The 26,535-nt window shown below is 32.9% G+C and overlaps 1 protein-coding gene and 1 long non-coding RNA gene across 3 annotated transcripts; one reads left to right on the top strand and one right to left on the bottom strand.

Moving 5' to 3' along the window:
• Positions 1-705: 705 nt before the first annotated feature.
• LOC105335996 (inositol polyphosphate-5-phosphatase A) lies at positions 706-26,152 on the top strand. Of its 2 annotated transcripts, none has more exons than XM_034474054.2 (18): positions 706-945; positions 3,467-3,508; positions 4,157-4,257; positions 8,369-8,456; positions 9,679-9,742; positions 12,493-12,524; positions 13,263-13,334; positions 14,100-14,152; positions 15,020-15,083; positions 17,585-17,640; positions 18,108-18,192; positions 18,723-18,812; positions 19,953-20,030; positions 20,229-20,302; positions 20,471-20,582; positions 20,815-20,877; positions 21,091-21,876; positions 23,353-23,493. In XM_034474054.2, exons 1-17 carry the CDS (start codon positions 883-885, stop codon positions 21,847-21,849), a joined length of 1,896 nt encoding a protein of 631 aa, XP_034329945.2. In that variant the 5' UTR covers positions 706-882; the 3' UTR covers positions 21,850-21,876; positions 23,353-23,493. The 2 variants fall into 2 exon arrangements, with proteins under 2 accessions (XP_034329945.2, XP_011438453.2); XM_011440151.4 differs by having other exon boundaries at positions 707-945; positions 21,091-21,127; positions 23,353-26,152.
• LOC136270500 (uncharacterized) lies at positions 6,685-8,238 on the bottom strand. Its single transcript, XR_010708250.1, has 3 exons — positions 8,108-8,238; positions 6,920-7,056; positions 6,685-6,783 (listed from the first exon to the last, which is right to left on the bottom strand). It is a non-coding gene; the product is annotated as an uncharacterized lncRNA (long non-coding RNA).
• Positions 26,153-26,535: the final 383 nt, after the last annotated feature.

Below are 26,535 nucleotides of genomic sequence, written 5' to 3'. Positions count from 1 at the left end.
TGCATGTCGATCATCGCCGTATAATGATGTATCGCATTATACTGAATGGATGCTATTGTGTATAGGCCTAGTTCATTAGTTCAGAGACATAAATCGCATTATACTGAATGGATGCTAGTGTGTATAGGCCTAGTTCATTAGTTCAGAGACATAAATAACATGTTATTTATGTTTCTGATTAGTTTGATAAAGAAAAAAATATAATTCGTGAAGTTTAAAAATGTTTAGAGTCAAATTTTAGTGCGTGTTTTAGATGTAGCTCGAGAATCATGAACCTTCATTCATGAATGGAGAATATTTGATTCAGTGTCCAACGCACATTTAATTTTGATATTTCATTACAAGATGACGAGAAATTCCTTTTACTTGATATGCACTTATGTATGGCACTAAAAATAATGTATACTTGACGTATAATTCAATTTGTTCATTCTGAAAATAAACTCACAGACCTGCATATTTGGCATTCAAATATCAATAGCTGCATGAACTGGTGAAATAAAAGCCTTGGTAAAAAAAAAAATTATCAATTTAAATATAGAAGAAAAGATGTTATAGAATAGATATTAGATAAACAAATAAAGAAGAACAGAGAGAATATGTTCCTGCGAGTGTGAAGGTAGTCATACAACAAATATGCAACTGTACGCGTTACTACCCTTGAAAATAAAGAGTTAATTTCCTGACAGATGGCGCGAACGGGATATTCGGAAGTGACGTCAATATTATTTGCTGGCATGCAAAGGCGGAGCGTAAGAGGTTTTGATAAAAATATGGGATAGATCTTGAAAACATGGATATATTGTGATTGTATGTGGAATTTATCTCAACTATTATGCAATGCAAATGTTAGAGTATAGCAGTTGATCTGTTTAGCGTGAGATGGAGGGGAGTTACACGAAAGTGCTACTTGTTAGCGCTAATGTGGGATCTATATTTGAGGACGTGAGTACTCCATACAGCCAGACTACACATATACACACGATACTACAAATGACTTAATTAACTCTGTGTTACTTTTTCAATTGTCTTATGTGTAGCCCTGATATTTTTAATTCTTGCACATACGATAACATTACATTGAATGATTGACTTAAACTTGTTGCAGACATGCAGTTTGTGCACCTGGGGCTCGTAACAAGTAGGGTCATTAGTAGGAATTAGGCGGAATCTTAGGACCTACATAAGTTATGCTTAAATATGTCTTATACCGTAACATAAAGCAAACTTAGCAATGTCTTAGTTAAGTTATGTTTCTGGTAAAAAGTAAAAAGTTAACATATTTTTCATTTCTTTTGTCGAATTTGGATGTATTGGTTTTTATAGATACACATGCATGACATCTTTGATTTTTGATGGGGTAGATGAAAATGTACAGACACAATATTCAAGGTGGCATGAGTATATATACATATGTGCCTAAAATTTTTAAAAAGCTCAAAGCAATGGATCTCGGACAATATATTCAGTCTATTGTTGTTGCTTGTTTATTTTGACGAATATTCAATATTTTAGTCGTTCTCGAAGACTACCTGTGGCATAATATTGCGCTGCCGCATGAACTTGATATAATTATATAGTGGATTTCTTTTGTTCTACCTCTTACTTCACTAATGAAGCAATTCACATATTTTGGGTATAATTTCTTCATTAAGTCGATATATTAAAATATGGCAATCATTGTCTTTAAAATCGCTAAGGATTTTTCTGTCTTCGAACGTCCTTTTTTAATTTCAAGTTTCGCGAGTTAATATATGCAGTTACTTCTTGTAAACTGACCATTACGTGTTTACAACCTATTCAGCAGTCCACTTGCATATACTACCGGTTTATGGAAAATGTTACAGATCATTACGACCACTATTAATATTTATATCAATCAAATCAAAAAATTTGTATTGGTGAATATCTAGATAATATCATAATGTGATTAATACTCTGTAATAATATACTGAATTGAAATAATTAACAATAAAACTTCTAAATGTGTGAAAACAATACTTAAGACATACTTACATGTAAGTCACCTCTACCGGCCGCCTAAGTTTTGGGTAAATTGTCTTAGCTAAGCACTCTTCTAGTTACAGACTTAAGTCTTAGAATGTACATAAGTCCTTCTTAAGCACTGTCTTAGACTTAAGTACCCTTTAAGTTACGAGCCCCTGGTCACTGTCATTTAGTGTGAATACATTGTATAGGTGTACATGTATGTGTGTTGGGGTGGAGGGGATTTAATGCACATTGTAGTCCAAAATATAAGGAACATTTGTATATGTTCTCATAGCCTAAGTATAGGATAGAAGTTCCACAATAATTTCCATTAATGTGTGCATTTAATTATAAAATCATGATAATTGCATGATTGACTAAAGCAAGTTTAAATTGAATAATCTATATTGCTTATAATACATTCATTAAAATAGTACCGGTAATTCTTTTCACGAAGGTCAGCCCCCCTCTATTGCCAAACTTGAACGTTGCATGCAAAATCTTTAGTGTAAAAACATATACTTTAATGTCCAATGGTCACAAGAACCCCCAAGTTGGAATAAAAAATACATAAACTACTTTGGAACATAAAATGCAACAGTATTACCTAGCTATTATGTTTTCAACCCCATATAATTACTTGGTACAATCAAGTTTAGGACTTCTATATGGTTATCAGAGCATGTGCTTTTATACAAGTCAAAAAGGAAAATCAGACATGCCTGAAAACTTTTATTTGAAGATGAATACTGATATAATTTTAATTTTGACCTTCTTATAATAATGCATACTGTGGACTCATTAAATTTCATGGTGGCTCAATTTTCGTGGAATTTGTTGGCCGGTACTTCTCATCCACGAATTCATCCTCCACGAATTAATAAATTAGGGTAATAAAGTACATATCCTCTTGTATGTATAAGATAATACACAAACCTGTCAATTTTAAGCAATCAACGAAAATGGCCCCTATGAATTTTATTGATTCCAAAGTATGCACCTGACTAAGAAAATGCAAAAACCTCTCTGTCGTTAGTACTGCGGCTTGGTTAATTATATGGTGATGGATAACGACTGATGGAGGTATCCATCTCTGCAGTCGTGAATTCTTACGTTTTTTTTTAAATCAAATGTCAGTCATGAATCTTGTGAATACATGTACTAGTATTTCATAATCTGAATAACTTCTTTACTTCCCTATTTCTATTTTCAAACATAGACAAAAGATATTATTGAGGGCAGAAAAAGGTGTAATTTGTGTAATCAACAATCTAATTCAAACTAGAATTTCCAGGAATGCAACTTAGCGAAAACCGAGGGAGTGTTTTTGCTATGGTGTGTGGCTGGAAGCTCTTAAAGAACAATGTATAATAAAAACCTAAATAAATGTACGTAGTTGAATTACATAATCATTATAGACCCTATTTAATTTCTTAGATTGAACTATAATTTCAATTTTATTTTTATTTTTTTTCAGCCAGAGCATATGTTGAAGTTATGGCTAAAAGAATTCTTAAAAGTAAGTATTTATTAGTGAGCTGTGGATTTTGGGATTTTTTTATTTTATTTTTTTTTATTTTTTTGGGGGGGGGGGGGGACAACAGGGAAACATTTTAAATAGCATTTATTTTATTTGACACCACTGAGATTCAGTTGAGAGAGTGATCAACAGAGACTTACTTGTTAATTGGTTTTGTAAATTGTACACCATTAAAATTTGATTTCAATTTCATACCCATGCATTGTGGTAGATAAGGATTTACAGTTGAATTAATTTCATAGTACTTTTTTAGGTTATTTGTAATGTTAATCAATGTTACATGAGATAAATTCCTCTCAACTCTAGCAACTAATCGCCAATACAACCCAGGAATGTCAGTAAATATGTAGTCAAATTATATGCCAGCAATGCATAATGTCGCTTGAAAATGTCATGGCGTTTAGCTTATTGCATTAGATATATAGATCTATACTATGCATCTTTTCCATATTTAGTGCCCCTAATCCCTATAAGCGCTTACCTAGGTCATGACCATGGCTGTTTTCATATTTTTTCCCAGTAAAATTTAAGTAAAAAATACTTATCTACTATTAGCTCTAGACCAGTTGTTTAGTAGTGTTAGTTTATTACATGTAGTAAAACTGACCCTGGCTTTCTGTGTTGCAGTGTGTTTCGTATTATGAACCAGAGTTTGTGGCCCTGCATTGCCAGGAGGTGGGCGGCAAAAACTATGAGGCCTCTATGCAGCATGTCAACCAGTTTGTCAAGTAAGTTTTGTGTCATGTTCTGGTAGTGGAAGATCTCCATTCTGTCACCAAGATTTACTCAGGCTTAGTAGCATTTCCCACTCCCCGAGATATAGAAAAACATGCCATGTATTGTATAGCACACATGAGACCTGACTTATATCATATTGATATGTAATATGAACCAACCATATGAACCAAAACATAATACAGTCAAACTTTGTTATCTCGAACTAGATGGGACTTTGTAAAAACTGAAATATATGAGTTACTGAGATATCAAGGGTAAAATATTTAAAAAATAAATGGTTGGGACTTTCAAATCATTCCGACATATCCATCGTATTCGAGATATCAGTGTTCGAGATATTGAAGTTCAACTGTACTATACTTCTGACTTTTTTTAAAGGTAATGGAAATATTTTGAAACGGACAACAAACTGTTAAAAAGTTCAGAAGATAAAAAAAATGTAAAAATGCATTTGTAGTAGATTGCAACATTAGACCGTCCTTACACATTTATGGAAATTAATAGTAATTTGTACCATAGACTGTATCAACAAGTAAATTTACGTTAACATGGTTAATAAGCAACTTGTTGGATTTTTATGCATATGTACAATGCATATAGATCTATATTTCACATACTGTATAGATTAAGCTTGTAAGCTACGTGTTAAGTTAAGCACGGGACTGCATGACATCTGGTTAACCTTTAGATGCCCATGTTATCATGTTTACAAACAACTTGAATGCATGTACACAATTCATGCACACAATTATAATTGTTGAAGGTGTGAACATGTTTCCTCCTATTGTCATCCATGAATGCAGTCAGTGTGTTCCTGCTATAACGTACATGTGATTAATTGATTGATCACTGAAGTACATGAATGTTATTCCATGCTTTTTTCAAAGCATTTTAATTTCAATTCATTTAAGTTCAAATAAAAGCAAATCGAAGGAAATTGGCATGAAATCAACAAACAATGGTGATTCATGGACTAAGTTGTAAGCTTTGGAAATTAATGTTAGTATTGAGATGGAAGAAAATTTCCAATTTCTGTCTAACTGGGTGATGCAATATTTAATTGTACTGAATGCCTTGTTGCAAGCTTACACAATTTCCTTTTGGGCTAATTTCCGAATGCTTAAGAAATAAAAAATAAGCCCATGTGTAAATTATGCATAGATTGCCATGATATATTTATAGAATTATTAATTGTTCAGTTATTTTCAGCTGCATCAGTTTTTGTGTACTGTTTATATATGAATGATAATGTCAAAACCATACAAATTAACATGAAGGATAATCATTCTCATTAGGATGTGGAATGCACAGTACTGCATGCTATCATCTGATTATCTGAGTATGTAACACATGTAATTAGGACACAATCATGTAATCCTAGTACTTACAGTCTTATCTGTCTACCTGTACACAGATGACTGATGCCTGTACTGACCCAGGCCTTTATCAAACTATCTCCCCTCAACAGTGCCCAGAGTAAATTATGTAGCATCACCTGTTAATGTTTGACCTGATAGGTGGTACAGATTGCAGCTAGATGCCAGCTAGGGAGTGCTATATATGACGCCTCAGATTTACTAGCCTGTGTAAGACTTTGGTATGGTCATCACATGGAAGGACACTTGGAGCAGACAATTTGATACCGAGATTGATTTAGTTCACTGCAGAATTTTAGGAATTCTAGTTTGAGAGTCTTAGAATTTTGGTTCAGAAGTAATTTCAAACTCAATTTTTTTTTTTTATATAAAATGTCCAACTGTTTGATATCACATATTAAAATGACATTGTTTGTGGAGGAATATTCATATTATCTCCATGTTCATTGTGTTTCTGCATATGAAATGAATGGCATGTCTAAAGGGTACAATTTGATATAGAGTGAGGGGTGTTTAGCATGCTAGATATGGTGGAATAACTGATCCAATCATGATCAATCCAGCTGTTCAGAGTGTGTATTATTATATGCTGAGATTGCCTTATGGCTCATCACTTTGATAAACTTCATAAAAAAATCATTTGAATTTCTAAATCAACCAGGGTTTGGAAAGCTGTCTCATTTTATCAAATCAACTAATTTTTATCCTGATGGTTCATTATGCTGTTACTAACCTCCCACGCATATGTAAATGCAATACCAGCAAAACCTAATTTGGTATTTTAAAAATTTACTTTCTTTACCGTCTTATTTACTCAAGATATCATTTAAGTCTTGTCAACAGAAGCCCAACATTTTCTAGAATTAATGTAGACTTTTTTCTTCCACTGTTTGAATAACAGGTTACATAAAAGTTTTGAATTGACTCTTTGTGAAGCAAACGTGAAATGTTTTGAATTACTATCGGGCCTTTTGAATTTGATTTTTTTCCTTCAGGTGCATCATGCAGTTTTTCATTAGAAAAATAAATATAACAAGCCTAGATTATAGAACACTTTATGCACTTGATTTAGTTGTTAGCCTGAGCTGTTTGATGCATCAAAAATGTTTTGATCCTTCAGGTCTTGGCTGTCTGGAAAAGCTAGAAATAGACATTTCATGACGGATTAGAGATTTAGTTCTGCATTCAGCAGGAAGAAGTGAATCTCCAGACCTTCTAGAGCCTATCTCAGCAAAGAAAAAACAAATCAGAAATTTACTACCGCTTTACTACTCACTGCTAGATCGGTTCCATTCTCTGTCTATTAAGTGACTTTTAAAGGCTCTTGAAATGTCAGATATGAAGTGCTTCTGGTTCATTAACGGTGTCTGTTGTAGGTTGTTGGCTCTTTCGTGTTTCCTTGAATTTGCATTTCTATAATTATTATAAAATATACTGCTCTGCAGACTTACACATAACTATAGGTATTGCCAGTTAAACTGATTGAATGTTGGTGAGTAGGAGAGAAGTTATATACAGTCATCAAATATTCTACATCTTTTCATTTGCCTTTGAAAACTTGCATTACTTTTAATGGACAGTATTTTGATTGTACCAATCAAAGTGGCTTGTATTGACATGGGCATGCAGCCAGTACTATATATAATGTGGATAGAAAAGTCATATCTAACTCAACTATTTTCTAATTATCATTTTGGACTCATTATACACAATGCTAAGGTGCTGCTGTCAGAGGAGCTTAAGAGAACACTATGCTATATTCTTAAACTGTGAACAATGCATATCACATTTACATCTGGTAGAAATTAGTAGACCTGGTACATAAACTACTTTGCACAGAGAAATTGACATACAGAACATGCACTCTTTAACATATCACTAGTTTTACAGTGACTATTTCTGACTGAAGTATCATAAATACATGTATGAAAAAAATGCAAGCCTTTAATGTATACACAACAAGGATTTTTAATGTACATATAACGGGTACATGTACTAAAGCCATGGATGCATTATTTCAACACGACATTCATCAGGACATAATGAATAGTCGCATGTGTGTGTATTTTAAATAATACAACAAATGTGGTCAGGTTTGTAAAGTATCTAATATCCAGGATGTCCATGCATATATAATTATGAATAACTACTGTTCATATAGGCATTGTGATTCATTGTAAATGGTTGACAATTTAATATTTCTAAACAATATCAAAAATATATTCTTACGTACATGTATTATGTATACTGAAGTCGAAATTACACATGTATACATACTGATATGTTCTTCTGTACACACCTGCTGAACTACGGAATAAACTTACCCTTTCTATTGCAAACTTGTGGTGGTTTTTTATTGTGTGTCATGAATAAATGTAGACAGTAACAGAGATGGATGTATACAACAAGGAATCAAGAAAACACGAGTCTCTGATATCTCAAGGGACTGTTATCATAGGTTTACCTGTGAATAAACTCCATATTGGTATATTGTAATCATCGTGGAATGGAAGTCCTTGTCTGTCATCAACAGCAACATTCCGTCAGACATATAAAAAAAATATGATAAATATTGTATTTCAAAGTCAGGCTTTTCAGATTAATTCATTATGTATTTCTTGGTCATGGGGTCAGGAAGTGTGAGGATAGCCTTTACACTTTTGATTTGGCTGATGATGATGATGACTGTGATGACTGTCGTTGATTACTGTGTTCTGTTTTTCAGGGCCATGCTTGGTTGTGAGGAACTTCAAAAGTATGACAGAGCTAGAGTGTTTCTGGATGAAGACTACACTGCAGCCGACAAATTCACAGTAAGCTGCCTTTCATAAGAAAATCCAGTCCTTGCTCTCTCTTAGACATGGTGATCATCTGAGATTCTTTAGAAGTTGTTTAAATTTACACAGTTCATACATATTCATAACTGACTCTGTCAAACAATTTGTAGTCGGATATTAGGTATTTTACCCAATAAGTCCATGTTCATATATTCAGTGAATGCCCATGCAATGCTGATTTTTTTCTACAGTCACTTAATTGTCTAAATTAGATTTCTCTTCTCTTGACTTATAAATTTACCTACAGATTGCTTTTGGATACAGGGTATTGGATGTTCAGTGACTTTTCTAGATCTTACTAGGTAAAGGTCAGAAAACATTTCTATTTGAAATCCTTCTCCAGAGCATATTTTCTGTCCTATTGGCCCTGTCTTGCTCTTACTTCACCCACAAAGTACCTGTAGGTGAAGATTGAGCATAAAACCTGTTTTAGGTTTTAAGGTCAGAGGTAAGGGTCATACCAGGTCTATGTGGAAAATGTTTGTCCAGATCATATTTTCTGTTTCTATAGGTCTCATCATTTAGCTCAACCAAAGAATGCTCACATTAAAGTAAGAGAGAGGAGTGACCTTGAACTGGAACTTTTCTGAGTTCAAAATAATCCCCTCCAGAAACACCTCACAGTCCTTCTCATACAAATCCCATTTATATTACTGTCCTTAATAAAGGAAGGTCCTTAAAGATGACTGACACTCAAATTTATCTAGTTTAAGGTTTATAAGAAAGCGCTTTTTAAACAAAAAGATATTGTACAACATGACCAGCGCCTACTCTGGGTCTGAATATGAAATTCATCGTCAGATTTGTTAAAGAGGCAATGATGTACTACTGTACATGTTTTAAAGCATTACAAACACATATTAAGTGTTTTTATCATATTGGCATGTATTACCAGGATGAATATATGCATTTTGTGTTCCTAGACTGATTCAGTTGTCTTTAGACAAAGGTAAAAAAGCGTACTGCTTCAGCCAGCAATTTGCACATGTATTCTTTTCTTTGATGTTATTTTAAACTGCCAGTACACATGTTCAGACAGTAAAAGTAATTCAGAACTGTTGGAATCATCTCAGAATTTAGTGTTTACATGAATAGGCTCTGGTTAGAAATCACAGAACAATGTATTGCAGTTATGAACAGTTACAGATTGAATAACAATAGCTTGCTCATTGAGGGAGTTAATGGTTGTGTTTTGCAGGCACTAGGAAACCTGTACTTCATCCATGAGAGCCTAGAAGATGTGTCAATTTGGGATTTTGTGGGTGAGTATCTGTAGAATCAGAGAAAAAGTCCAAAGATTGGCAGCAACGTATTGATTTCGCAACACAGTCAAACAGCTTCATAAAAAACAAAGCCAAAAACAACCCTTTAATTTTGTTGGCTGTGCATTGGGAATAAAACAAGTTCTCTCCTTGCGTTCTATGTAGATGTTTGTAAGTGCTTCTCCCATAAAAAAATGTTTTAAAGGAAGTGATTATGACCTTTCTTATGACCATGACTTTTCTTTATTTTGCGTCGAAGTCCATTTTAAAAAATATGTTATAAAGACATATCTGAAACTTCATACTTTGATAAATATATTTTGTGAGAGCAATGCAACAATGTAATTATTTTTTTTCACCTTGAATGGCCCCACTATGACCTTGACTTCACTAGAAGTTCTTTTTTTTTTACATATATATGTACAGTAGTATCAAAAAACTTTAAGGCATTTTCATCAAACTTCTCTTTCTAGGAAGGTAAGAATAGATCTTGAAAATTATTTCTTCTGTTATCATACTTGTATTCGGCATCTATGCAAAGATTTTTTATATTGATGTTGTAATACAAATGTACCATTAGGTGGGCCTTATGTTCTATCAACATATCTCGATAGTTTTACTTGCTGTTGATCAAAAGTTAAAACATATCAACAATAACCTTTTGTTTTATATCTTTGCCAATGCAGTTAATGTGAATATAGGTTATATATGTATTTTTTAAATCATATTTTAACTTCATTTGAAGATACTTGTGATCTAATTGATTGCTTGTGAAAAGTTTCAAATTTATAGTTCAAAGCCAGTTTAGAAACTCACAATGCATACCCCAGGACTAAAATGGACTGTGGTGCTTAATTTACTCCATGGCTTCAGGTTTGCAGTTATTTCTTTCACAGGAAATATGGAGTGAGTGCTGAGTAAATGCTTTACTGAAACCCTGTACCAGAGACCTAAAGGGTGTATTACACCCCCCCCCCCCCCTGAAAATTAAAAGTTAATAAGTTTTTTAAAAATAAGCTCCTTCATCCCTCTCCCCCCCCACCCCCCTTTCAATTTTTAATACAGCAAGGCTTTTTTTTCTTCAAAAGAATAGGTCTTTTTGTCTTAATTAGCTATTTCTTTATGTTGTTCAAGATCAGTGAATTCAACTTTTTGTAAGAATTAGCATATCTACAGAGGTCTTTGGTTAACTGTTTAGGGTTAAGTTACATCAACAACTTACAGTAAAATGATATCTATAAAGCGTGAAGTTATAATACAAATATCAGTTAAATATCAACTTGTCTTTATATTTGACAGAGAACCATAAGATATGCTGTTAATATATCATGGTTTAGGGAAATATTATCACTTAACAGGCGTGGGAGTTACAGAGAGAGAATCAGATGTCAAAAAAACTCATTAATCACCCCCCTTTTTAAATATGTTAATTAATCCATATAGAATGAACTTTTTTAAGTTAATGTATTTTTATTAAATGTTGCACAAATTAAATTTCTTGGAATTCTACAGCCATATTTTGGCTTAATTATAGTAAATGGAAATCATGAACTTTACTTTTGATGGACACTAACAGCATAATGAGAATGGTTGAGAGTAAATTTGCAACTAAATAGTTCAAAAGAGACCATTATAAAAATGTCAAAAATAATACAGAAGCTAATGCCTTGTATTATGCTAGGTTCCCAGTGGGAACTTCCCACTGTCCTGCAATTTGTCCCAAACACCACAATTGACAAATGATAACTGATCTTGGAACTGCACTGGAGTTTTAGGCTCCGGTACAAGGTGATGCGAGTTGATATGACCCTATGGGATTTGTTGAGCCTTGATACATTAGGGTCAGGATAGACATATTTCAGCACAATAAATTTGACATGCTGCACTTGGTATTGATGCAGAGATCTAATATGGTGATAATGAATGATTAAAATTGTAAATTAATCTTGTTAATACCCCGGTAAGAAAAAAAATTTGAGAGTCAACAAATTTCTACAACATACCCAAAGATTGGGTGAGAATTGATTCGATTATTTTAGTTAAATATATCATTTCAATTGCACTGCAAATCGTGACAGTGTGAAGGTATCATTTAAACCTAGCCAGCCTAAATCAGACCACACTGTAATACTGAAAAAAGTTATAAAAAATCTAATACTAATACAGAACCAGTGACTATTTTGTGGGTAGGGATGTGTGTTGGGGACAATAAATTTACTTGTTTTATGATTATAATGTCTGAAATTAGTATTTGACTTTGGTTAATACACAAATACAATGTCATATATTAACAAAATTTCCAGTGTAAAAATACTGGTAAAGTTAAAAAGTTGAAACCTATTGCTGCAATATTTAATTGGCATCCTATTATGTACCAGGTACAGTTCACAAACACTAGTGTAAAATTTAATGTTTTAAAATTCATGTAGGAGTTTTTTATTATAAAGTTGACTGAGAAAATTAACATATGGTATTATTTCTGTTGCTAATTTTTTGTGGACATTAAAAAGCTATTTATAGGCTCCAAATGCCAGTAAAATTACATAATTGTTTTCCTCGCTGAACATTATATATTTTATTCTTATTAAATCTCATTTATTAAAAAGGTTTTATTGGAAGTTTTATGCAGAATTATTTAAAAGTCGGTTGTATGTTATGCAGCAAAAATTTGGAAAAATACAGCACATAATCCGTAAGAAGATGTATTGATTTTAGTGAAACATAATAGAAGTTGTTTATTTTTTTTCCAGAATGCAAGTTTATTACTGTGGAAGGAAGAGAGGTAAATACATTCTACAGTAATGAGTTGTTGAAAATATTATTACTGGTATGTAGAATGATTAAGCCATTGTACATGTGAACATAATGACTAGTGAAGGTCATATAAGGCAGGTTGTCGGAAATACAGATTCATACATATATATTTATCATAGATTTTATATAAGTAAATTAAGAAATGTATGATGTGCTCTCAATGTTTATTTTAACTGCGTTGGAGTTTTCTTCAAGTCCTTTTAAAAGTCTGCATGGTTTGTTGTACATACAGTAGCTTCACGTAACCGGAAATGAGATTATGTGTACTATATGTAACACCTATGGGGATAAAAAAAAAAAAGGAATTGGAAGAAATAATTGTATGAGTAGTTAGACATGGTCATCTAGGCAGTTTGCATCATTGTCTCTAATTCATGCAGTGTTAAACTTAAGTGTCCATGCAATGATGACTTGTTTTCTTGTCTTTTGTTAATATAATATAGTTATCATAGTTATGGGTGTAAATCAAGTGTGGCTTTATGGAGGAAAGTAGCTGCTACTTGTATAGAGGGATGGATAGTAAAATGGTTGATCTGTATGCTTGCTACCAATGTATATATTACAGGATCATACATAATCATCAATTAAAATATGGTTGGTGTTTTCAGAAAGAAAATGTCACATAGCTGCCATTCCTTTCTGTGGGTCTGTGCATTTCCAGGTGACTTGTTGTGGATTTGTCTCCTATATTCAATCTTTTTTACAGGTGTTATCTGGAAACATCGAGAATGTTCAGATCAAGGAAAAGGCAAAATTTCCGCAAGACTTTTTTCCGGAGGTGTGTATTAAATTGTGTTCTTATGCAATATTCCTCAACAGTTTATTGATTTGGAGGCTTCACGAATCGGTCTTTATAAGGTTCTCTCCTATGTAAGATGTACAATAGAGGTTTTATTGGAGAAAAAGATTAGAATTTTTATTTGATATTTTATTTGTAATGCATGTTTCCGTATTGCCAAAACTAAATAATGAAAGAGCTATCTGATTATTATTTCATGATGATAAAGTCATTAGATGATTGCATGAGATTTGAAGTGTTAGTGTGAAATCTGAACAGAGTATCTAGTATTATCCTAGTCTAGGATTTCAACATTGGCAAACACGATTACAATAAAAAAGTTTTGAATGCATATGGCCTGGTTTAGCATTCAAAAAGCAATCATGAAGGGTATTTACAATCATAGCAAGATAAAATTTAGTTAAAATTCATTTTTGAATTTTTTCAAATAAAACACTTTTTATACCCTGCTCTAGCTCCTATAAACATGAAATAAAAGCTTAACAGTAATATGTTTCATAGACTCAATGTTTTATATATTTTTTATAGTTGCATAGCATAAATACATGCTATAAAGTCATTCAAAAAAGGGCATGTTGCAGCACAAAGAACATCCATAGAGAATATTCATTAGAGTAACAGAGAGAGGGTTGGGGGTATGGATTCTGTTATGTGTCTGTTTAATATGAAACCCCTTAATATGTCAGTTAAACAACGAGAATTGGAGAGGCAATCTGTGTCATTGCAGTGTTTCTTCTCTTGCAGTTCAAATGGTCAAGGAAAGGCTTCATCAGAACGAGATGGAATGTTAAAAACTGGTAAATCATTGATTGATTGTGGTAATACAACTCACTTCTGTCTCCACTATTTACTCTTTTTCTCAATTATTTTGCAGAAAGACATATGTTAAACATTTTAATCACCCAATCAAGAAAATTAATTGCATTAACCTGAAGCTGTCAGTGCTAATTAAGAGATAAGAAATGAATCTGCATTTTTAGATAAATTTTGTGTGAGCATTGGCTATAGAGGAATGATGCTGTATTTATTGATAGATAATCTGTATCAGCATTCTACCAAGTTGAAATCAATCAACACTGCCTCTGTTGGCTGTAGATGTTTTCCAAAAATAACTCTCTCGTACCATCTATACTCCCCAAGTTCATAAGGTGACATTAAATCCTCTGATAAGAGTATCACACCTGATCAACTTTTTCAAGTCTACAGAAAGATGTTGTTCTCTCTGTAATGGAATGCACATTTATATGGTACATGTTGAGTGCAGAAACATTTTTTTAATGTTGAATGAAGGGGTTTGAGAGGGTAATTTGAGACATTTATATGGTCATGTACATCAATAAAGTTCTCCATGAAATGTTTCAATAAATTTACTCTGAACTAACTTTAATAATTTCAAAAGATGCACCAGCAGATTCATAATGGTCTCAAAAGTTTCAAAAATTCTAAATGTTCTATGAATTTTTGTTTCAAGTGGATTGGTTGCCCTTAATCTACATTTTTAATTTGCCGCAAGAGCATAACAGCTTATGAAAATTTTTAGAAAAGATTTAAATTGTTAGATACTTGCAGGTATCTATTATTTTAAATATGGTGTTCTATGTACGGTATATACTTAATGTTGAAACAGATACTAGTAGTAGATATTCATATTTATGTTTTTACAGTCTATATGACCTGGTCAACATTCATCTGTTCCATGACGCCTCCAACATAGTAGCCATGCAGAGAGTGAGTATCGCTGTCTTAGGTAGGGAAGGGGGCTGGCTGTGATTGGCTACCAATGGTCAGCAATGAATTGCCTTTTACAGTGTATATTATAGTAGATGTTCTGGCCTTTCTTAGTTATTATACACATCAACTGAAGTCTAACACATCTTGTTCCATAAAGTGAAAGAAAATTACCCCTATTTATGTTTAATATCTATATAGCAGGTAAAATGTAAATGGGCTTTGAAATTGATAAGAGCTGTGAACGTTCAGGCTTTTGTGATTCATTGACTGTATCACGGATCGTGACACCCAAATGATGGAAGCTGTTTCTAAAATGATTGTTAAATGTACCATGCTAAGCACAGCTGTAATGTATCAGTGAATATTCAGTGTCTATTTTTGGTGGGATTTGCACTGTATGCATGTAGATTTAACTTTACAAAAGGTACCCGTTGTTTGTGGGTTACCCTGTGTCTCTGGCCCAGGCCAGTGTTCATAGAAATGTTGATTCCATTGAAAGATAAAATCATCAAGTCTGTATGTAAACATTTAGGTTAGAGTTCCTGAAATGAAAACATTTACCTTTGATTTAATGCAGGCTCGGCTATTGATGTGAAATGAGAAGTTTGGTTGGGAAATTTAAAATTACTTAATATGAAAGGTGAAATTTAAAAGATTTTTTTTCCTAAATCCTTATTTGAGATGGAAAATTTACATAAAAAGCTTTCATAATTAAACTAATCAGACATGTTCTTATTTTATACCTCTTAATACAAACCTATTTTGAGGGTGTTTATTTGAGATTCAAGTGTTATTTGCACTCATTGCTGATGATATCAAATAAAGGGTCCATTATAATTCCATAAAATTTAAATCACTCATCATGCATGTATAGATTTGTTCAATACAACAATGATAAAGTTTTTTGGGGGTTTTTATGAAGGGGGGGGGGGGGGGGGGGGGTAGAAGTACATAGGGTGTAAAGTTCCTAGCATGATGGTTCATATATATCTGAATTTAGATTGTACATATCCTGTATGAACCATTTAACAAGACCATGCATGGACTTTGGATACTTTTTGTCTCACAAAAATATGGAGGAGACCTGTTTATTTCATTATTTGCTACTCAGTCATTGGCCAATAGAAATTGACATGTTACTTAACTCTATTCTCTGTCTCCATTATCAGTACATACAACATTTAAGGCGGGCCTCTTTTAGCTTAAATTAGATACATAATTCCAAATGTCCATGGTCCTTCAAAAATTAACTCTATTTGCTACAGTACAGAGAATATCAGATACATGTTTTACCATTACAGTTTAATTAACTCATCCAAGATCCGCCTATATTGCTTGTCAATTGCAAAGAATTGCAAAGAACTTTATACCACAATATTTGAATAAAAGTTCATAAGATAATAGACAAAAATGTGGAAACAAATATAGATTCAGAGCTAGTGGAAATGGCCAGCTCACTCAATCTCCATTCCATTTGGGATATTGTATACGTGACAGGCTTTGATTAATGATTTGGTATGAAGTAGCTGTCCTTCAGGGATGGTGATTTTCGAGTCGATCAGGATTACAGTACGGCAACACCTATTGATTTTAGATCTTCTAGAGAGGATTCTCCAGCACTTGCATGAGCTCCCTGAAATTTTATTGTCAGGTTATGCTGAAACTTATAATGAGCTTTTGTGTTGTGCAGTCCTATGAACAAAGTTATTAACATTCTGCAAAATCAATCCCTAAGGGGATACAGTGGGATATGTTGTACATGAAGTTCACAATTCTTATGCAATAACTGATGATAACCATATGTCTCATTCATCATTATTAGTGAGTTACTTGACCATTTCAATTTGATTCAATGAGAAGAAAAAAATTTTACCCTTATATTTATTTCTTTTCTATAGAATAGGAGGATATCATTGAGAAGTTAGGTAAAAAAGATACAAGTATAACCAATTGTTTATTATACAAATTAACAATTTTGATTTGACAATGAATGAAGCCATGGTCATATTTTGCTTCAATATTAAAACAATGCTGCTCTTTTGCCAATTTTTTTTAAAGAATTTTTTTTATTATATAGAATATTACTCATCTATTAACTCTTGCCCTTGCTATCAGCTAACTCTGTTCAAAAATGACTGAATAGAGAATGGGACAGAGCCTCTGAGTCATTTCCAAAACTCAAATACATGGGAATTTTTATTACATGTTTGTATCATTCAAAATGTATACAGAATGTTACTGTTTGAAATTTTAAAAAATGCCCGACATCTGATGAGTGTTGATAATAGACTTGATCATGGAGGAGAGCTGGTGAAGAATGGAGGGTTTTGGTGTTCTGTCATTTGAAATCATGTGGAAGCTGTACAACCGAAAAAATTCTTAAAGACCATGTAGGGATACTGTGTTGTTAAGTAGATCGTGTTGTACGGTCATGTTTTACAACATATAACATATTGTGTATGGTGTGGTCTTTATCTGTACATTGTTCTACATTACAGAGTCCCTCAGTCTACAGTGACAATAGAAAGGCAGCATTCCTTCACACACTACAAAGGTAAATGGAGTCCACATCCCATCATCAGACTAATGGTACCCTGTCCCCTCTCTGTTTGATGGACGTTGTCATACAAAATATTTCATGATAATGTCATTAATATTGGTTGGCATCAATTTTTGTGGATATGGAGAAAAACACAGTTTTAAAGATATGTAAATTTTTGGTCCCCAATGAACATTTTGATACAATGTTATTAGATATTGTGTTTCAATGAACATTTTATTTCGACATGGATCAGCTCAATTTAACATAGAAGTCCACAAAAATTGGTAATAACCACAGTATCACAGATAATGGGGTGAAAACTTAATACCCAATGCAACTTTTAAAGCATTTTAATGTTTAGCTATTTGTGATCATCAATATTTTCTTGTAATTATATATACATAACCTTCTCTAATGTCTGATGAAGTTGTTAAATTTGTGAGCATAAACTTCAGTATAGAATTTTTGTCTGTACACAGGTTCGAACAAGACCAGTATGATAAAGTTCCCATGTTTATATTTGGAGATTTTAATTTCCGGCTAGACATTAACCTTCTTGTTCAGGTAAGGAATTGATCTTGGGGCGGAGAAAGGAAATGCTGTGAAATGCTGTATCAATCACAGTCGAGAAAAATATTTATCCAAGTCCCACATAAGAAGATTTAATAGAGAATGTTTACATAAAGCTTTCCTTTCTCTGACTTGATATTAAGATATTTTCTAATGTTAATAAAGAGTTGCAGAGTTGTTATCTTTAAATTTTATATTCTTGGAGACTGTCTTTTTTTTTAACCTGATTTAAACTGTTCCATACATTTTAGCTTGAAATTTAATCTAAATGCAAATATTATTTTGGTAAGAATTTTTTGCCCCAGCTATGTTTTTTAAAACTGAAGGATAAAATGATTTTCTTTTATGTGATTTTAGAATGTATGTATATATAATCAAAATCTGTCTAATATCTTAATGTTTGTTTTGAAAATGAACGTATATTTATTTAGGAATTAACTTGCAGCCTTTTTGAAGGATTTTTTAATTACATTCATGTTTCGATTATCACTTTTTAAATGTACTTTGTTATTGTTTTGATGCAGGATTTAACAGCAAAAACCAAATCACAGCAAATAAAAGGCAAAAAAGACCAAGTGGCCAAGATAGTGTATACAGAGGAAGGGAACGGCAAGGTACGACAGAGCCTTGAGTATGTTGATGGCAAGAGTAAATCAAAGCAAGACTTGCGGTTACAGGGTTACAATCATGAATATGTTGAAGCTAATAGTTTATAGTTGCAAGACAGACTGAAGTAAGATAAAATGATGAATGTGCAGGCAGTGAAAAGAGATCTACAAAAATCTGCCAAGTACTATTAACACCTTGTACTGTAGAAATGCTCCCATTTTAGTTTTGCCTCATTTACTCTCATTGACAGCTAGTGCACAAATTTAAAAAAAGGGGTTAAATGGAAACTGTAGGTTATAATTTCTTTAACCACAACTGTTTTAAGGTGAATTTATCAAGCAGTGCAAAATTGATTGAAACAGGAATGTAGCAAAAATTCAATGGGTAAAAATAACCCTGTGTACATCTTGCCAATGATTGAAAACATTTATAGTTTGGAAAAAAATTAAGTAGTAAAATAAAATTATAAACGAGTAAATTAGAAAACATGCTTTCAGTTTATCAATCAAATTTTAGCTTAGAAACAAATGAGGTTGTAACAGTCATATTTAATATAAATATATGTATTGTGAAGAAGTAATTGTCAGGATGAAGTATCTACCAAAATTTTACAAGCATTGATTTTTTAATCACAAATAAGAACAGGATGTCGGACATAGTCATGATTAAACTGGTTGGTGCTGGAAATAGCTTTATGGCGCATGTAAGAAGCTATCAGAAGTGTGGCACATGGTGGGAGTAGGTGGAAATGCTGATTATCTAGACACGTGTCAAATGTATGATGCAGTCATGAAGTAACCGGCGCTCTATAAATAGAAGCACTTATGGATGAAGTACTGTTTTAGGAATAAACTATCATGGAATGGGAAGGAAATGTCAGTTATGTAGTTATATCTGAATCAAGCTGCCATCAGACCACTCGTTATCAACAACAACAAAAACTGTCGAATAAAGTTTATTTATGATTTTAAAACTTTGTTTCAATTCCTGCTTTGATAAAAGATTTGTAAATATGATTTCTGCTTAATAGAATAGGAAACTGAAGAATTAGAGTAAAGTTACATGTAGATATGTGCAGTTTCAACAGTTCTTTGTCTGTTGTCATTAAAAGAATTAAATTATAGATTCTTTTTATTTTATTACAGGTTGTTTTGACTGTGGAAACGAAAGGATTTGACCACCATGAAAAACACTCCGAAGTCTTCTTAAAAAGAGCGAAAAGTGTATGTTCCGCTGTTCATTTTTAGAATTTTTTAACGGGGAAGGGGTGGGTTGAGGATACTTTTAGTAATTGATTTGGAGGTGAAGGGTTAATAAGAAATGCCGTGCATGTGTTTGATAAAATCATGTTTGAATTTCATTTATTTCCGTAAAAAAACCAAAAAAATTATATTAAAGCAATTCTGTGTTTATACATGCAGTTGCAGCGATATGATATGGAAATGCAGTCATATAAAGATAAAGTGTCAGAATTTGAAATTTCTTTCCCTCCGAGGTAAGAAACATCACTTGGTAAAATGAAAGTTAAGCTCTGGAAAATTACTCAGCCTCCTAAGTCTGTTTTGTATTATTGATCTGAGTTGTATTTCCTCAAGAACACAAAAAGACTAAATCTTACTATCACAAAATACTGATTAATGATAAACTGTGGTGTGTTTTGCAGCTACCCATTCTGTGAAGATGTGAATGATGGACTGTCATACATGAAAACTCGATGTCCCTCCTGGTGTGACAGAATACTAATGTCCCAAAGTGCCAAAAACATTATTGTCATTGTAAGCCAGCATGGTTTTTTTATGAACAAAAAATAATTGTTTGTATTTATTGAAAATGTTTTGATTCCTTGCTTAAATATGAATCAGTAATAATTAAATTGGCTAAAATTAATGCTGTTCATTAAAATCTTGTTGATATAACAGAAAATAATTTAATAAATATAAAACACTATTTTCTCAATTTAAAAAAATATAAGATGAATTATAGACTTATGATATTTGTTCTTATTAGGATGAAAAGCACAAACCTAGGTATGACATAATAGGACGAGAGACATGTATGGGTGACCACAAAGTAAGTCTTGTCTTTGAGTGTCCATGACAAAGTAGAATTTATCAGCTATTTGTATATACCTTAATGTATGTCAAGATGAAGCTTGACAGCAGTGAAAATCAAATGATTAGATTCATCAACCTGTTGTTACAAAGCTTTTAAATATCAACTTGAAAAATAATTGTAATATATTTCAAATATATGTATATATTATTTATTTTTAATTTTTTTCAGCCAGTATATTTGTATTTGAACCTCAAACGGAGTCAAGGTAAAGAAACTCCCACCAAGTCCATCCTCAAATCAACTTTGTCTGGTACTCTATCAATCAATGGGGAACCAGTTCAAGTGGAAAATATTAATGACATAAACATTCATGATTATTCCTCATTTGCTAATGAACAAGCACTGCTTCCAGAATTCAAAAATTCTATTCGTTTAAAATCTTCCCCTGCAAAACCTTCCATGGACTTCCTGACTGACGGCTCCCCTGTTAAGCGACGATCCTCATTTGTAGAAATTGCTAAACAAGTTGTTAGTATGGAAAAAGTATTAATGCATTGGCCCCGCCCCAGAACTAGGCCCAGGTCCAGACATCATAGCTCCTCCTCTGAGGACATGAATGACACGGAGAGTGAGGAGGACTCCAATAGAAACAAGATCCCTGTCCACTCGGACTCGGGTAGCACCACCCAGTCTGATCTCAGCCCCTCCCTGTCCCCCCAAAACATGACCCCCGACAGACAGTTAACTGGTGGTGGCCTACTGACTACAGAGGCAGTAGAGCATGATGATGTTGTGTTGTCTGTTGTTACATCCAATAGTTTGCATGAGCATGATGGGTATGTTAAGAAGGAGCAGGATGGGTGCACGGTAGATGAGCCCACTGAAAATTCTGCGTTGATGAAAAACGGAGAAGGGAAAGAGAGCAAAGTAGAATCATCAGCAGAGAGCAGCAGAAGACTGTGTCCATGCTCTTGTGTGTTGTTATGAACCTCCTCTTGACCAATGTTTGGTGTTGTGAGTCTATTTTTTATATCATTTTATTTTTTCCTATACTTGTTTTTTTGTTACTCATTTTTTGCACCTTTTTCTATTCTTCCTTAACAATACCTATTGCTTTCACAGTCAAAATATTTTTTCATTATTTCTTAAAGTAACATTTTGAAGATTTGAATTGATGTTTGTAGGACAATTGTTCCTTAACTATGAGTATCAACAGTAGATAAACGGAAAAGAAGATTGATATAAATCTGATTTGAATTGTAATTATTAGTTGCATTACAGTACTGACAACCAACTTTTATTCTTAATAACGATATATTATCGTTATTGTTCCAGTAATTAACTGGTATTTGACAAGTTATTCTAGCAATCAAGTCTTTTTCTTTACCTCGAACAAACATAAGAGACATGAAAGGACTGGGTGGGTGAGGGAGAATTATGAAACTTCTGGATATTATGATATACTGTAACTATTGTCACTGGTCCATTTCTAATGCCATGAATTTACAAAAATAGTGTTAGGTTTCAGTACAATATGGCATACGCTTGTCGAACACCTTATATTGAATGTATATCACATCACATAACACGAGTTAGATTGTGAGCAAGAGGTCACATGCTCAGTAAGGACGTACTTAAGAAGATGAGGTACTTTTTTCGCCATTCATTAGTATGCTTTGATGAAATTCAATATCCTGACTTTGTATCTTAATTGTTGCATCTATTTAAAAGGAGAGTGGGGCAATAAAAAAAAGTTTAACCATTCCCCACGTAATCATTTACTAATGTATTTATCTTTCATGTGATCTTTCAGAATATGAAAAAAGAAATCCCCAGAAAATACATGTATTGACTTTAAGGAACTAAAACATGCCAAATGTTGTATAAATTTCATATATTTATTTTTCTTTTAATCTACTTGGGGCCATATTGCACATCAACCCTTCTCTTTATTTTGAATAAAAATTGGTTTTCAGTATTTGTAATGCTTATTAGTGTGTAATAACTTTAACTGATTATGCTTTGAAATACTAATTTGTTATTAATGTTGACTAAAGCTAATTGACCTAGCTAATGTAGTGTGATTGTCACAATCTAATGATACTAAAATTTTATTAATACTGGTACGCGTACATGTAGATTTTGTATAGATTTTGTACAACTGCTAGTAAAACATATCAAACTGTTTTCTGATGTCTTTTAATGCCACATGTACAGTGTTATCCTTTGTAGAGATAATGACTTTTATTTGATTTTATTCATAAAAATTCAAAACATTATACCCTACTGCTGTTTTTCGAAGTTACCCTTCCTCCTGCACAGCATGCTTCTTTACTTTAAATTGATTCTGATATTTATGCAGATTCTGATTGAAGAGAAAAAAAATTATGCTTTGAATATTTTTTTTATAATTATGAAAGAAATATTTTAATTATAATTTTATTTAAGAAATAAGTATGTTTACACTTTGTGTGGTTTTTTTCCTACCAGCTCCTACAGTGTCTGCTCCAGAACTTCTGCAGTTGCCGACCGCCACAGAGGTCATTATTCCAAGCACCCAGGTCAAAATCTCCCACGTGGACACAACCAAATATATTCACATACGTCAGCAGAATGGAGCCTCGACACGAGTGTTCAGGGAGACCTCTGTATGACCAAAACCAACGTCTACCACCTCAGTGATTTTATTGATTCAATATCCATACCTCATCTGTGTTAGCTTCTCATCTGTGTTATTGAAAAACCACAGCAAGGGGAGGTCACTCCTATCCATATCAGTTCTTGTGTTGACACAATCTGCTAGTATGTGTAGTCCTTGATGTAGTGAATGTTTAATTATTCAGCCATCATGTGATTTATGACAGAAAACCATATTTTATGATGATGTATAATTTTATTAATGGTGCATTTTAGGCATCAGTTGAAATGTTTCTCTTGTTATGACATTGGAGTCCCAAATCAGATAGTGACATTGCATATGAGTATTTGTGTCATTTTTGTCTTGTCATATTTATCCACTTATATATATATATATATATTGCTTTGGGCTAATTTTTGGGGGATGTCCTTTGGTTTTCTTGTTGTTCTTAAGATTTACAATAATTGTCTGTGACAAATTGTTATATCAAACTATATATCAACAAAATATATATCAACTAAATTTAAGATGGATTGTGGTGGCATTATCAGTGAATATTCTAATATCCTGTGTTGGAACAGGAGATTAATATGGGGCATCATATTGGTGTGCCAAAACCATTTGAATATTATCAATAATGATAGAAATCTACTCACATCAAAGGTTTTTAGTGCTTTTTTTTTCTTTTTGCACACAGAGTTTACACCAATGCAAAAAACTTACCCTATTAATACGATCTTCCATAACCGTTCTTTGACCCAGATATTCTGTGAGCCCTCCCCCCCCCCCCCCCCCCCCCCCCCAATACTCTCGTATCCAAATAGTTGCTGTGTGATTAGTTAATTTGACGGAATAAAAATATTCTTAGATGGTAGATGTAGAAATTTTAAAAATCAATACTCGTGATTAATCTTTTCTTTCTCGGTCATATCAGGATTTTAGCTCAAGTGGTGTAGGTTAGACCTTCATATGGTGTATTTTGTCTTCAATTTTACGTGGAATGTTCACCAGTAATGGTGAATATCATATTGTGTTCACTGCATCTATTTATTTACCTACGCATAATACATTTGTTTATTTTTCTTTTGTTTCTATTTTGTGAAAATTTTCAGTATCTGACAATGCAAAACAGTTCAGTCTTAGACCACAACTTCATGTTTAAATATTGTTCTAGGCTGTCTATGGGATCTTCACCTGTACTTTTCCTTAAAACAGATTTGTAGAGGAAAAATTGCATGGCTAATTTAAAACGTTTTACTCTTAGATATTTTACATGAATAAAAGGATAAATTGATATAATCAGAACTAATAGATCAAATTAAAACCATTGCTAGAAATGTTATGAGATAGGGTATCCATGACACTTTTTTTGCACAATAACAGAACTAATGGAAGTTTTGTTTTAAAGTAATGATGTTTGTATTAATAATTATGAAACCAGCTGTACATGTTAACCAATTTTACCTATAATGCCACACCCTCATCCAATATCTAGAACTCATTCTTGTTATTATTCATGCACATGACACATATAGATTCACGCTAAGCAATATACGACTGTTTGACTGTTTGATGCGACACTTTCAAGTTTGAACACTCTGTGCTGGGGGTTTTCTTCCTTTTGATTTTTTTACACATACTTTATATCCCAACCTTGTGTTGCTTGTACTTTTACACCATCTAAATATTAAACCTTTTCTTGTGCTAAGATAACACGTGTGTTCCTGTAAGTATGTCATTGTGTGGATCTGATAGACTGATTGTAAAAATTGTTGTTTGAAAGGATAACACAACCTTTTTTCAGGATTTTCTCTGTTCAGCTGACTATCTCAACTGATTTAGAGTTATCTTTCTTTGGCAATTTTTGTAACTTGGCTTTTTTTTATCCGTCCAGCTTCTAGATGTCTTTGATAAAGAAAAAAAGTCAGACACAAATTATTTGAAACAGTTCAATACACTTTCCCTCCAAAAATTCACTTTACCTCTTTAAACTATACTCAGATTTATTGATATGGAGAAGGATAGATGTAGAAGGGTCTTCTTTCTTTAAATTGTACTCGATAAGATTATGTGAAGTTCCAGCCCCAAGAGCAGGAACTAAAACTTATTTTAAAAAATATATTGTTGATTTAATTAAATATTCATTAGCACATAATTCTATTGTTTCTTAATTACATGTATCTACACGAAAGAGAAACACACAACAGGATCTTTTCTCAGTTCATTGTCTTGGGGCCTGGTAAACGGATTTTAGGTTTAGCAAAGAAAATCTTCCATAGCAGCAGTATACACTCCATTTATCTTTAGGATATGTTTGATTTATTTCTTCTACAAGAAGAAAACTGGAAACGTCAAACCCAATATTCTAATAAAAACCGGGCTGCTTGTTTGGTGTGTAGGACGATGCTCTATGCAATGTGTAAGGGTTTGTTGTTACTTAGTGCTTCACAGTCAGTGCTCCTGTACTGGGCCTGTATGTCCATGTTGTGATGTTCTTCCCCACATCTAGAATTAATATAAAGTTTAAAAACTTGTTTATTATTAATATATTTCCGAGATACAAGAAGCGTTCTTGAATGTAAACCACTCTTTATAATGGAATATCTTTTATGTACCTAAACCGTATACAAATAAACAGTAAAACCATTTAAATTGTGTTTTTATGCCTTTATTTTATTTTATTACATACTTAGTAATAAATACAGTTTTTTTGCACATGTGATACAGATGACATCACAAAATCCGTATCGGCCTCCGGGGCTGATACAGGTTATCAGCCCTCCAGGGCTGATACGGATCCGTATCACACCCCTTGTGGAACTCCTCTGCATTTTTTCGCTTCGGCATTTTTGCATGTTTACAGACGAAAAATAAAGCATTTTCAGTTACAGTCGACATTTTTAAGTGCAGTTGAAAACTTCAAATGCTAGCAAATGTTTTAAAGCAGTCAATTTTAAAACCTGATGAAATTCCGTTCTATAGCTTCATATTTGTTAAAACAAGAAGAACTCATATTTTTATCAAATACATGTACA

The sequence above is a fragment of the Magallana gigas genome, chromosome 8 (genome assembly GCF_963853765.1).
Source record: "Magallana gigas chromosome 8, xbMagGiga1.1, whole genome shotgun sequence".
Lineage (NCBI taxonomy): Eukaryota > Metazoa > Mollusca > Bivalvia > Ostreida > Ostreidae > Magallana > Magallana gigas.
Note: the sequence above shows the minus strand (reverse complement) of the source record. Positions and strands in the feature narration are given on the sequence as shown.